Source organism: Microchirus variegatus (genome assembly GCF_963457635.1).
Source record: "Microchirus variegatus genome assembly, chromosome: 16".
Taxonomy (NCBI): Eukaryota; Metazoa; Chordata; class Actinopteri; order Pleuronectiformes; family Soleidae; genus Microchirus; species Microchirus variegatus.
In genome coordinates, this window is record NC_139817.1 from 2,867,799 (window position 1) to 2,880,931 (window position 13,133).

Here is a 13,133-nt window from a genome sequence, read left to right on the forward strand (position 1 = left end):
GGTTTACAAAGTTAAATTTTCAGTTTATAAACTAAAATATATGTTCTTAAATATCGTAAAAAAAATAGTACTTTTCTATTTATCTCACTGTTAGGCGGACTTTTCCAGCAGGAAACTGAAGTTTGTAAACCGCTCACTCTCCCTGCACCAAAGCCCATAGACAAAACCAGTGATTTTAACATAACAGTGACACAGGCGTTCACAGGAGTTGTTGATCCACTGCTGCCTCCATCACTGACTTCAAATGCCTTATTTTGTAAAATTCGGCTTTTAAAATTCTACATTTTGATATAATTCAGTGACACAAATTGACCACACGAGGCAGCAGTAGACCAGCATCTCCTGTGTCCTTGTGAGCTAAAATCACTGGTTTTCTCTATGGGGTTTGGTGTGGGAGAGTGAGTGGTTTACAAAGTTACATTTTCAGTTGATAAAATAAAATATATGTTCTTAAATATCGTAAAAAATAGTACTTTTCTATTTATCTCACTGTTAGGCGGACTTTTCCAGCAGGAAACTGAAGTTTGGTTAACCGCTCACTCTCCCTGCACCAAAGCCCATAGAGAAAACCAGTGATTTTAACATCACAGCACACAGGAGTTCACAGGAGTTGTTGATCCACTGTTGCCTCCATCACTAAGTTCAAATGTCTTATTTTGTAAAATTCGGCTTTTAAAATATTTAATTTCGACATTCCTCAGTGGACACAAAGTGACCACACGAGGCAGCAGCGGACCAGCAGCTCCTGTGTTGATGCGATGTAAAAATCACTGGTTTTCTCTATGGGGTTTGGTGTGGTGTTTACAAACTTCAGTTTTCAGTTAAAAAACTAAGATATATGTTGTAAAATAGCATTAAAAATGTTCAGCTTTAAGACTTTTCTCACCTGAGCGTCGTCTCTCAGGTCTGCCGCCTCCTTCAGCGGAGAACTCGCCGCCTTGAAGGCCTCGTCCACCGCCTTGACGCCCGTGCTCCTCAGCGTGACGTAGCCCCGCCCCCGCCGCCCCACCCGCCTCACCGACAGGCCCCGCCTCTGGGCTTTCCCGCCGCCGCGGCGGTTGGTGACGGCCACGTGGACAAACAGGCTGGTGTGGGGCAGGGGGTCTCCCGACATGCCGAGCAGGGGCACGTTGCGGTAGCCGGGCTGCAGGCACTCGAAGGCGACGCTGTACTGACCGATGAAGTCGTCGCCGATGTAGTCGTCGTCCAGGACCACGAAGCGCAGCAGGGCCAGCTCCGGCATGTTCACCTGCAAGTGCAGTGACCGTTTTGAAACACCAGGGGTCGCCGTTACGCACGGCACGTTTGACACAAATCTTCTCCAACGGCTTAAACCAATTATATTCCCTTCAGTGGAGTGAACAAACATCTCCTTTTGATGATAAAGGTTTAATGTTTCGTCGTCTCGAGACACGTTGTAATGCGCCGCTACATTATTCATCTGCGCTGGATTTAGATCCATTAAAGTCGCTGTCGTTCATTAAATGTTTACAACGTGGGGAAGATTATTCACAGAGAGAGAGAGAGAGAGAGAGAGAGAGAGAGGTTCAAACACTGGTTCCTGATCATAGATCAGTCAGCGATGGTTCAGGTGCAGCGTTAATGTCATTATATTAGTGTTACACATCAAAACTTCACCTCTACTAATGAGGACACACACACACACACACACACACTGACATTTCCTTCTATGAAGATGAAAAGAGGCTAAACTAAACTTCTATCACAGAGAAATGCTATTAGCTAACGTCTTTGATTTGTATTGACATTTGATTCAATCACTTTCAAAACAAACCTCTTAAAATGGACAGAAACACACTGGACGGTCTGTCACGTTAAAACTGGTTTCAACTGGTTCTAAACCACCGAGAATCTACGTTTATTCGCGCGTCACAATCAATGTGCAACACATACATGCTAGCCACATAGCCAATAGCCACATCGCTACCTAACTAGATATATTGCAAGCTAGCTAATTAACTAGAAATACAGCCAGCTACTGAGCTAACTAGATACCAAGCTAGCTAACTAAATAGATAGGTAAATAGATTGTAAGCTAGCTAACCAGACAGCAAGCAAGCTAACTAACTAGATATATCACAGGATAATGAGATAACAAGATAGCAAGCGAGGTAACTAGATATATTGCAAGCTTGCTAAATAACTAGAAATAGTGCAAGCTACTGAGCTAACTAGTTACCAGGCTAGCAAACTAGATAGGTAGGTAGATTGTAAGCTAGCTAACCAGACAGCAAGCAAGCTAACTAACTAGATATATCACAATATAATGAGATAACAAGATAGCAAGCGAGGTAACTAGATATATTGCAAGCCAGCTAATTAACTAGAAATACTGCAAGCTACTGAGCTAACTAGTTACCAGTTACTTAATACCACACAAAATGACCATAGCAGACAAAACAAAGACAAATGATCCCACTCTGGATGCTGATTTAAGTGTTTTTTTGAGTTTGAAGATGAATTGATGGACAAAATTTTCCCTCAATCTGATTCTGTTCAAATGCAGGATTCTGTTTCTATGGTTACGTACATCAAACATCAAAACATGAGTCAGGATCACAGACACTGATGCTGATCTGAGCCTCATATCTAACCTGCTAGTTATCTCATAACCTGAACCTCCATCTTAATCCTGACATAAACCAGAGCGGTGGTCTGCATGAGGACGACTGACTACAGTCCTGGCAACAAGGTCAGCGTTTGTGACGGGAAAGGTCGTAGCACACACACACACACACACACACATTCTTGTACTTGCTGCATACTGAGGACTGGGTTGCTGGCAAAGTAGGGACCATCATTTCCACTTTATAAATTAACATAATTACAAATATCTACAAAGAACTACTGGTTGCAGTACCATAAAATGTCTGCAGGTGGAGCCCAAGAGCAAAAAGGGCTGGAATTTTTTTTTCGATTTTTAATTTTTGGTCCAAAATTTGACAAAAACATCATACATCAACAAAAATGTTTAGTTCAAAATTTGACAAAAACGTCATACTATACTTTGTTGTCCAAAATTTGAAAAAAAAATTTGACCCAAAATAAATAAAAAAAATTTACCCAAAATTTGAAAAAATAATTTGACCCATTTGAAAAAAAAATTTACCCAAAATTTGAAAAAAAAATTTTTTTTACCAAAATTTGAAAAACATTTTATTACCAAAATTTGAAAAAAAATATTTGACCCAAAATTTGAAAAAAATGTTTTACCAAAATTTGAAAAAAATGTTATTACCAAAATTTGAAAAAAAATATTTGATCCAAAATTTGAAAAAAATATTTGACCCAAAATTTGAAAAAAAAATTTACCCAAAATTTTTGGCCAAATATTTGACAAAAACGTCCTGTCGTCCAAAATTAGAATTTTTTTTTTGTTGACAAATTGAGTATAGCATGTTATAGCAACCTAAGGAAGTGATTTCAATGAAAACAAAGTGAGGACCGGACAAAATGTCCTCACTCTGTAAAAATGACCTCACTTTGTTGGTTAAAATCCCTCACTGGTCCTCAGTATGCTGCAAGAACAAGAACACACACACACACACACACACACACACACACAGGCGACATATCAGTTGTGACAGCTTGTCTTTACGGCTCAGCCAAACTATTACAGGACTCTGTCAGTTCAGACAAAAAAAAAACAGTCAAATCAGCAGCAGCACAGTCCTCACATTCAATCTCGTGTGATGAATTCTGTGCATATGAAAGTCTGTTCACAGACACGAGCATCGTCTGAATGTTGATTCCCCGTGAATGAAGCGCTCAGTGGTCCGTTTCCACGCAGGTGCGCGGACAAACAGCTCCGACCCTCTGCTGCTGTTGACGTCGTTCCCTCTCTTATCGATATTCAATCGCATTCAAACGCACGTTAAAGTGCAATATTAGCGCTTTAATAGCGCCAGAGTCGGTGCCCAGCGACAGATTAATGGACGATTCCGAACAATAACATTGTCATAAATACGTTCTGAGACGATTTCTGGCACCGTTGAACACATTCCAAGGACTGTTTATTCTTGATTAGAAAAACACTTAAATAAATACATGTGTATTTATATTTTCACTGACTAAACAGGATTAATATGAGGAGCTGTCATATACTTATGTAAACGGTATGAACAGAATGTTCCTGTTCTTGTAATTGAATTGAATATGAAAAACTAAAGTTAAAATTGGACTCTTTGTCATTTCCAGTTTGCGTGATTCGCTGCACGTCTTCATTTTAACTTGAATTACATGCGATAAACGGGGCTGTAATGTAGTTTTTTGTGTCCTTTAAAAAGGAACAAATGTGACTCCAGACGACCAAAATGAGTCAAAGCAGAATCACAGATATCAATGATATGAAGTTACAAAACACAACGCTCTTATTCTCACTATTATCTGTCAAAATAAGATTAAACGCCTTCCTGTAATGATGTGATTATAAAGTTATTCAGGGAAGGGAACGCTTAAATGACACAAAAACACCTGATAAACATAATCGTTATTGTTTGACAGCAACATTATGTTAAAAAAAAAACATCTGTGGAAAACAAAATCACTAACTGATTCAGTGCTGGATTAAACAGTTTGTTGTTTTAAGCAGTTTATATTTCAAATGTGGTTTGAGTATCGATTTAATGTTTAAGCCAAACAGCAGGCTAACTAGATAGATAGATAGCAAGCTAGCTAGGTAACAAGATAGATCATAAACTAGTTTGCTAACTAGACATGTCACAATTTATCGAACTTGATAGTACGTTACTAAACAAACTAGTAGCTAACTTGATAGCAAGCTAGTTAACTAACTAGATAGCAAGCTAGTTAATTAACTAGAGATATTGTAAGCTAGATAGCAAGCTAACTATCTAACTAGATATCTAATAAGATCACACTAGCTAAAGAGATAACAAGCTAGAAAATAGATAGATAGATAGATAGATAGATAGATAGATAGATAGATAGATAGATAGATAGATAGATAGATAGATAGATAGATAGATAGATAGATAGATAGATAGATAGATAGATCGTAAACTAGTGTGCTAACTAGATACATCACAAGTTAGGTTGCTAACTTCATAGCAAGCTAGTTAACTAACTAGATAGCAAGCTAGTTAATTAACTAGATATATTGTAAGCTAGATAGCAAGCTAACTATCTAAATAGATATCTAATAAGATCACAACAAGCTGGAAAATAGATAGATAGATAGATAGATAGATAGATAGATAGATAGATAGATAGATAGATAGATAGATAGATAGATAGATAGATAGATAGATAGATAGATAGATAGATAGATAGATAGATAGATAGTGTGCTAACTAACTTGATAGCAAGCTAGTTAACTAAATAGATAGTAAGCTAGTTAATTTACTAGATATATTGTAAGCTAGATAGCAAGCTCACTATCTAGCTAGAATGGTCACTAGCTAAAGAGATAACACGCTGGAAAATAGATAAATACAGTAGATAGATTTAACTTTTAACGTCGTACCTCGAACTCAAAGGTCTCGTCAAACAGCGGGTCGTCCTGGTTCTGAGCTGCGGTTCGCGTCCGTTGTTCGGCGCAGTCGGCTGGGACGCCGTGCAGCTCCAGAACCACGTAGGGGTCGATGACCTCTCCCTTTGCCCCCGACCCCTGAGGCTTGGGCAGGTTGTGAGCGCTGATGACCTGCACAGAGACATGTTAAAATTGTAATTATATAAATGAGAAAAGACAAAGGGGGAAACAATCTTTGGGATATTCTGAAATTTGACGTGTACCACGTGTACCTTAATGCGTAGCGTCTGTGGAGGAACCCCCGGGACGCATCCCTGCGTGTGGGCGCTGAAATACGACACCTCGTCCGTCATGACGGCCGGTCGCAGGACGTAGCCACACCCTCCGTTCTGCGTGAAACGACCTCGGTGCAGGTCCAGCATGGCGCCCGGCGTCTGCTGGTTCAACGCCACCAGCTGGACGCCCCCTTTCCAGTATCCTTGAGGGTTGGGGTTACTGGAGTCCAGGCGCACCGAGCTGGGCCGCACACGGGTCAGCGTGCGCTTGGTGAACGTGACGAGGTCCTCCGGGCACTCGCTGGTCAGCCGCCCGGCCTCGCCCTCGCCCAGCGAGCACAGCGTCCAATATGGTGGCTCGGGGGGCAGCGGCGTGCCGGGGGAGGAGGGGCTGCTGGGCGGCGACTGCTGAGAACTCTGCCTGTGACTCGCTCTGTGGGCGTAGAAGCTGCGGCTGCCGGTCCGAGCGATCGCCACCAGGTCCGACAGGTCTTTGTGGAGGCGGAGCTTCCTGGGCTGAGAGGGTGGCGGCACCACTAAGACCACGCCCAGTTCCTCCTCACCCGGTATGGTCATCCGCCGCCCCGCCAAAGGCCCGCCTCCTCCGATCTCCTCGTCCTCCTCAGAAACGTCGCCTTCGGAGCCTTGTTCCTCCGCGGGGAGCTTCTTCCCCACGATGAGGATCCGCCCCTTCAGCTGCTCGGGGGACGGCAGCACCGTCGCCCGCCCTCCCAGGTTCACGGGCGCGGCGTCGGCCGTGTAGAGCCGCGAGCCGAACACCTTCTTCAGGTGCTGCGCCATCGTCCGCTGCTGCGCGGGAGAGCAGCGCTGGCACAGGTACACCAGCAGGGGGTACGGCGAGGTCAGGAAGGCGTACTTGTTGACCACCTCCAGAGCGGAGCGGATGGTCACAGGCGCGTGGTGGTGATGGTGGTGGTGGTGATGCTGGCGGGGGATGTCCGGACCGTAGTCCACGCCCAGGAGCGGCTCGCCCTCCGGACCGTCGGTCACCCCCAGCTCCAGGCATCGACAGCCGGACTGCAGGGACTTGATCAGGCCGCCGATGTCCGCTCTGCCGTGGACCTGGTCGTCCAGCAGGTACGAGCGATACGACGTGCTGAGGAAAAAACAGCAATTTAGACAAGGCCGAGACGAACAACAAAGTCCATTGGACCATGGCCTCGACTCAACAGGAAGTCTGCCAATTTTGAATTTGGCGTCCATCTTGGCGATTTGCACCATGCGTAAATGAGCGAACCATTAAAAGACGCCTCAAAGAAGAAGAGTTGTCAAAAGGTTTCACAGATTCAAAAGGGCGTGGCCATGGCAACCATCGGAATTCTGGTGAATGTAGACCATTTGCCATGAAACAGGAAGTGCCCTGTAACTTTGCCGTACATGGACCAAATAAATGTTATTTTATTGAGTTATTTTATGAATAAATGTTATATTATTTAGTTATTTTATGACTAAATGTTATATTATTGAGTTATTTTGTGAATAAATGTTATATTATTGAGTTATTTTATGACTAAATATTATATTATTGAATTATTATTGAAAAATACATGAAACAGGAAGTGCCCTGTAACTTTGCCGTACATGGACCGATCTTCTCCAAAATTCCTACGTGAGACAAGAACTTGACCCAACAGGAAGTCAGCCATTATGAATTAAGCCGCTGATTTGCCATGAAACAGGAAGTACACTCTAACTTTGGACCGATCTGCTCGAAACTTCACACGCGAGACAAAAAACAAGGGGGGAAAACACGGAGCAAAAACCCACCTGACGTAGTAGTGGGACAGAGGCAGGTTCATGTCCTGACAGACGCTCTGGTGCTCCGGGTCGAGCAGCTGACACTCGGGCGACTGCAGGTACCGGGCGAACCCGTCCAGGCCCATCAGGCCCCGCTCTCTGCCCTGGACCGAGGGCTCGTAGCGCCGCAGCAGCTCCCAGCATCCCTCCGTGGTCGCCAGGGACAGACCCTGCTCCGTCTCCAGGAAGAGACGCAGGTCCTGGGGGTCCAGACACTCGCGGTCCTTGGACAGCTGCACCAGGAGGAAGTAGACGTCGGGCCGCGTGCAGAGTTCGCAGAAGGCTTCCTGGAACTCCTCGCGCGTCACGTGCGACGTCAGCTTCTCTTTGCTGCGCTGGATTTCTTTAAAACGAAGACGCACCTGAAGAAACATGGAAAACAGCAGTGTTAGGTCACATAAATGTTATATTATTGACTTATTTTGTGAATAAATGTTATATTATTGAGTTATTTTATGAATAAATGTTATTTTATTGAGTTATATTATTAATAAATGTTATATTATTGAGTTATTATGTCAATAAATGTTATATTATTTAGTTATTTTATGAATAAATGTTATTTTATTGAGTTATATTATTAATAAATGTTATATTATTGAGTTATTTTGTCAATAAATGTTATATTATTCAGTTATTTTATGAATAAATGTTATATTTTTCAGTTATTTTGTGAATAAATGTTATATTATTCAGTTATTTTATGAATAAATGTGATATTAGTGAATTATTATCGAAAAAGAATGCTTATTTCACTTTTTTAAAAATCAGTTTTTGCAGTGCAGCATTATAATTATTATTCTAAACTATTCTTATTCTTATAATAAAATAAAGACGTGTATCTTTATCACACGACTGTGGTCTTATCTGTCTTCAGAGCTTCTGTACTCGTGATGGAGTGAATTAATTAAAGTTCATTCAAAGACGTTGAGACAAACTTGATTAAACTTAGACTTATCTCACGCGAGGATATTAAAGTGACCTGAATGAGACGATACAGTAATAACGTCTTCCCTCTAAATCACTCGCTGTTCTCTTCCCGACGTTTCTATGTCCTCTCTGTTCTTTTATCTAGGACGGGTTCTGGTCGTGGTTCTGGACCTGATCCAGTTCTATGTGATTAAAATATTAATTATCACCTCCAAAGTCTACAAACTTTATATCGCCAAACGTTCCAGTTGAGAAGTCGAAAAAAACGATGCCAGCTAGCCACTGTTAACCACTGTTAGCCATTGTTAGCCACTGTTAGCAGTCAATAACAACGCTCTACGTGGTATTTCACAGATTTTTCCACACTTTTTACAAAAATATGTAAACAAATGATTGTTAAATGTAAAAAAAAAATAAGACAAAAGGTAAAATTAACGGTAATAGCCACTGTTAGCCATTGTTAGCCACTGTTAGCAGTCAATAACAACACTCTACGTGATATTCCACGGATTTTTTACAAAAATATGTAAACAAATGATTGTTAAATGTAAAAAAAAGGTGAAAGCCATTGTTAGCAACTGTTAGCCACTGTTAGCAGTCAATAACAACGCTTTATATGTGGTATTCCACAGATTTTTCCACAATTTTTTACAAAAATATGTAAACAAATGATTAGTAAATGTAAAAAAAATGAGACATAGGTAAAATTAACGGTAAAAGCCACTGTTAGCAACTGTTAGCCACTGTTAGCAGTCAATAACAACGCACTACGTGGTATTTCACAGATTTTTCCACAATTTTTCCAAAAATATGTAAACAAATGATTGTTAAATGTAAAAAAAAAATAAGACAACGGTAAAAACCGTAGCAACTGTTAGCCACTATTAGCGATAACAACGCTCTACGTGGTATTTTGTTGACAGAAACAGCATAGCAACAAGTCCATGGATAAAAATGTATGATTTAACGTTAAACAAGTGAGACAAACGTAAACATTGAGCAGATTTGAAAGGATTCCCCGCTCACCTTTGCCTCTTTGATGCCGGGACACAGTTTACAGATGGTAGCGACCGCCCCGTCCTCCGACGCGATGCCGTAGCCGTCCTCGTCCACCAGGGCGAACTCCGCCGTCAGCCACTCGCTCCTCATCTTGCTCCCGAGGCTTCCGTCTACCGCCAGGCCCCCTCCTTCGCTCAAGGCCCCGCCTCCTCCTCCTCCGCCGCCGCCCACTCCTGCGCCGATCACAGACGGGTGAGCTAGCAGGTAGCGCAGGCCCGTCACCCAGATGTTTGCCACGTCGGCGGACAGCGCGACCAGGTCCAGAGACTGCAGGGAGATTGAGATAATACAGAGATTATCATCCATGTAGATTAAAGGCACGGTTTACGGCTGCGTGGCTTCTCCTCGTACCTGGTAGTCCTCTCCATGGATGATGGAGAAGGCAGCTTCCTCGGCCAGGTGTTCGGACAGCGGTCCGTTGTGGAGGAAGGTCTCGGTGCTCTTGCCCGTGCGGACCTCCCTGACGCTGGAGACGTCAAGGCGAGCTCGCTCCCCGTCCTTCTTGGACGGCTCCCAGCGCAGGCAGCTCAGGTCCGGGTCCAGGGTGTAGAAGCGACAGTAGACCCTGGAGTTGGGCCGGATCTTCTTCAGCTCGCAGCCGCCCTGCATGAAGGCCAGGCAGTCTGCGGCACTGCTCACCTGACCGATCCGACAATCACAAAAATGACAACCCATCATTCTTTACAAACGGGAAGTTTGATGTTGATGGATTTTAATTATTTTAAAAAAAAACCTACCTTCTTCTCAGACGGCATGCTGCTGAAGGACACCGTCTTCTTCCTGCCTCCGCCCACCTTCTGCACTGAAGGATCCTGGGAAAAGACAAAGAGACACAGTTTTTTTGGGAAGTGGTCAGTTTTGTCCTGAAGGACATAAGTGTGTAGTAAATTAAACTGATGCCTAAAAGTAAATATAAATACATTTCAAATAACTATTTTACACAGTATTAGGGTTATTATATTGGAATAAAATGTCCAATTTAATACTTTTTATTCCCGCTCTGACTGTATAAACTTATAATAATATGAAATATTGAATTTCAGCCTTGACATTCGTCGTAAAGTGTTTTCTGAGTGTTTCCATCTCCATATTAGGACCAAACAATTTAATCTGGCAGATTGACGTGTGTTTTTTTTTTTTTTGCTAAAGTGCTGAGGTTTTAGTACGAAGAGTCAAAGAGAGGTGAAGAGTTATTATTTTTATTTCAATAAATGTGTTCCTCAGCCAAAAAAAAACAAAACCCAAACATTTCTTTCCTTTAAACTTGTGAAGTGAGAGTGTGAAAAAACAGCCTTTTTTAAAAAAAACATAGGAGGTGATTTCACACGTTCATCGCCAAATAAGTTAGTTTAGAACTTTATTTATATTAGTATGAGTGTATATAATAACTTATATAAGAAAACAGGTGAACATGTGTGTGCTCAGCTCTGAATGCTGGAACGTGTGTGTTGCCATGGCGACGGCAACATAATACACTCGGATGCATCCACAAGGCCAGTGTATTTATGTGAGACAGATAATGAGACAAAGAATGAACACATGAATCCTCACAAACGCCTCACAAAGAGGTGATGATGACGACGATGATGATTTTTGTTTGTTTTTAAATCATCAACCGCTCGTCGCCCACTTTCCATGAAATCACGATCACGTTTCCACAGAATGACTCAGTGAATGTTCACATAAAAGACCCTGGTGGACATGTGAGTCATTACTCTAACACAACACTGTGGTCCTGCTTTATCTACCTATCCTCGCTAGTTAGCTAGCTATCTTAAATGGATAGATTAGTAGACTGAGATCGATATCTAGCTAGCTAGCTTATGTAGATAGATAACTAGCTAGCTGGCTTAGATAGATAGATAGATAGATAGATAGATAGATAGATAGATAGATAGATAGATAGATAGATAGATAGATAGATAGATAGATAGATAGATAGATAGATAGATAGATAGATAGATAGATAGATAACTAGCTTATATAGACAGACAACTAGCTTATGTAGATAGACAACTAGCTTATATAGATAGATGGATAACTACCTAGCTAGCTTATGTAGATAGACAACTAGCTTATGTAGATAGATAGATAGATAACTAGCTAGCTAGCTTATGTAGATAGACAACTAGCTTATGTAGATAGACAACTAGCTTATGTAGATAGGCAACTAGCTTATGTAGATAGATAGATAACTAGCTAGCTAGCTTATGTAGATAGACAACTAGCTTATGTAGATAGATGGATAACTAGCTAGCTGGCTTATGTAGATAGACAACTAGCTTATGTAGATAGATAGATAACTACCTAGCTAGCTTATGTAGATAGACAACTAGCTTATGTAGGTAGATGGATAACTAGCTAGCTGGCTTATGTAGATAGACAACTAGCTTAGATAGATAGATAGATAGATAGATAGATAGATAGATAGATAGATAGATAGATAGATAGATAGATAGATAGATAGATAGATAGATAGATAGATAGATAGATAGATAGATAGATAGATAGATAGATAGATAGATAGTGTGCTAACTAGATATATCACAAGTTCGGTAGCTAACCCGATAGCAAGCTAGTTAACTAAATAGATAGCAAGCTAGTTAATTTACTAGATATATTGTAAGGTAGATAGCAAGCTCACTATCTAGCTAGATATATAATAAGGTAACTAGCTAAAGAGATAACACACTAGAAAATAGATAGATAGATAGATAGATAGATAGATAGATAGATAGATAGATAGATAGATAGATAGATAGATAGATAGATAGATAGATAGATAGATAGATAGATAGATAGATAGATAGATAGATAGATAGACCCATGTTTACGTGAAGCTTTTGTATCAATATTCTTTGTTACCTGACCAAACAGCTGATTGTGACTAAACCCTGACACAGAGCTGTGTTTGGTCTAAAGGCCTGAATCTATCAGCTCTAATCCACAGGCTGCTTTAATCTCTCTCTCTCTCTCTCTGGTTTGTTTTAGCTGCAGATTTGATCATCATTCTCTCCATCACTGAGTCACACAGAAACAGCACAGATGGAGAGACGCTGACGGAGGAATGGAACTGCAGCGAAAAGAAAAACAACAAAAAGAAATATAGGAAAGGTCAGACGGGGAAATTCAATTATTTATGTATTTATTTGTTTTGCTGCTTTTTTTAACACTGACTTTGCCAAACGTGAGATTCTAACACTTCCTCAGACAGATTTACTGACAGAATACTGATGTTTTTCTCCTCACACCAAACCCCATAGAGAAAACCAGTGATTTTAGCTCACGGGGACACAGGAGCTGCTGGTCTACTGCTGCCTCGTGTGGTCACTTTGTGTCACTGAGGTCAATCTGAACACAGGATTTCAAAAGCCGAATTGACAAAATAAGACATTGGAAGTTAGTGATGGAGGCAGCAGTGGATCAACAACTCCTGTGAACTCCTGTGTGCTGTGATGTTAAAATCACTGGTTTTCTCTATGGGCTTTGGTGCAGGGAGAGTGAGCGGTTTACAAACTTCAGTTTGCAGATCAAAAATA

The 13,133-nt window shown here is 41.4% G+C and overlaps 1 protein-coding gene across 1 annotated transcript in view; it reads right to left on the reverse strand.

The window, feature by feature from the left end:
* plcl1 (phospholipase C like 1) overlaps positions 1–13,133 on the reverse strand; it is a gene marked incomplete at its 5' end in the record, with an annotated part of 60,883 nt that overhangs the window by 6,288 nt on the left and 41,462 nt on the right. Inside the window, 7 exons of the mRNA XM_083902773.1 lie at positions 887–1,249; positions 5,507–5,683; positions 5,785–6,904; positions 7,576–7,967; positions 9,562–9,861; positions 9,946–10,233; positions 10,332–10,406. Of these exons, the coding sequence (XP_083758899.1) occupies positions 887–1,249; positions 5,507–5,683; positions 5,785–6,904; positions 7,576–7,967; positions 9,562–9,861; positions 9,946–10,233; positions 10,332–10,406 (2,715 nt within the window). The remainder of the gene's footprint in view (positions 1–886; positions 1,250–5,506; positions 5,684–5,784; positions 6,905–7,575; positions 7,968–9,561; positions 9,862–9,945; positions 10,234–10,331; positions 10,407–13,133) is intronic.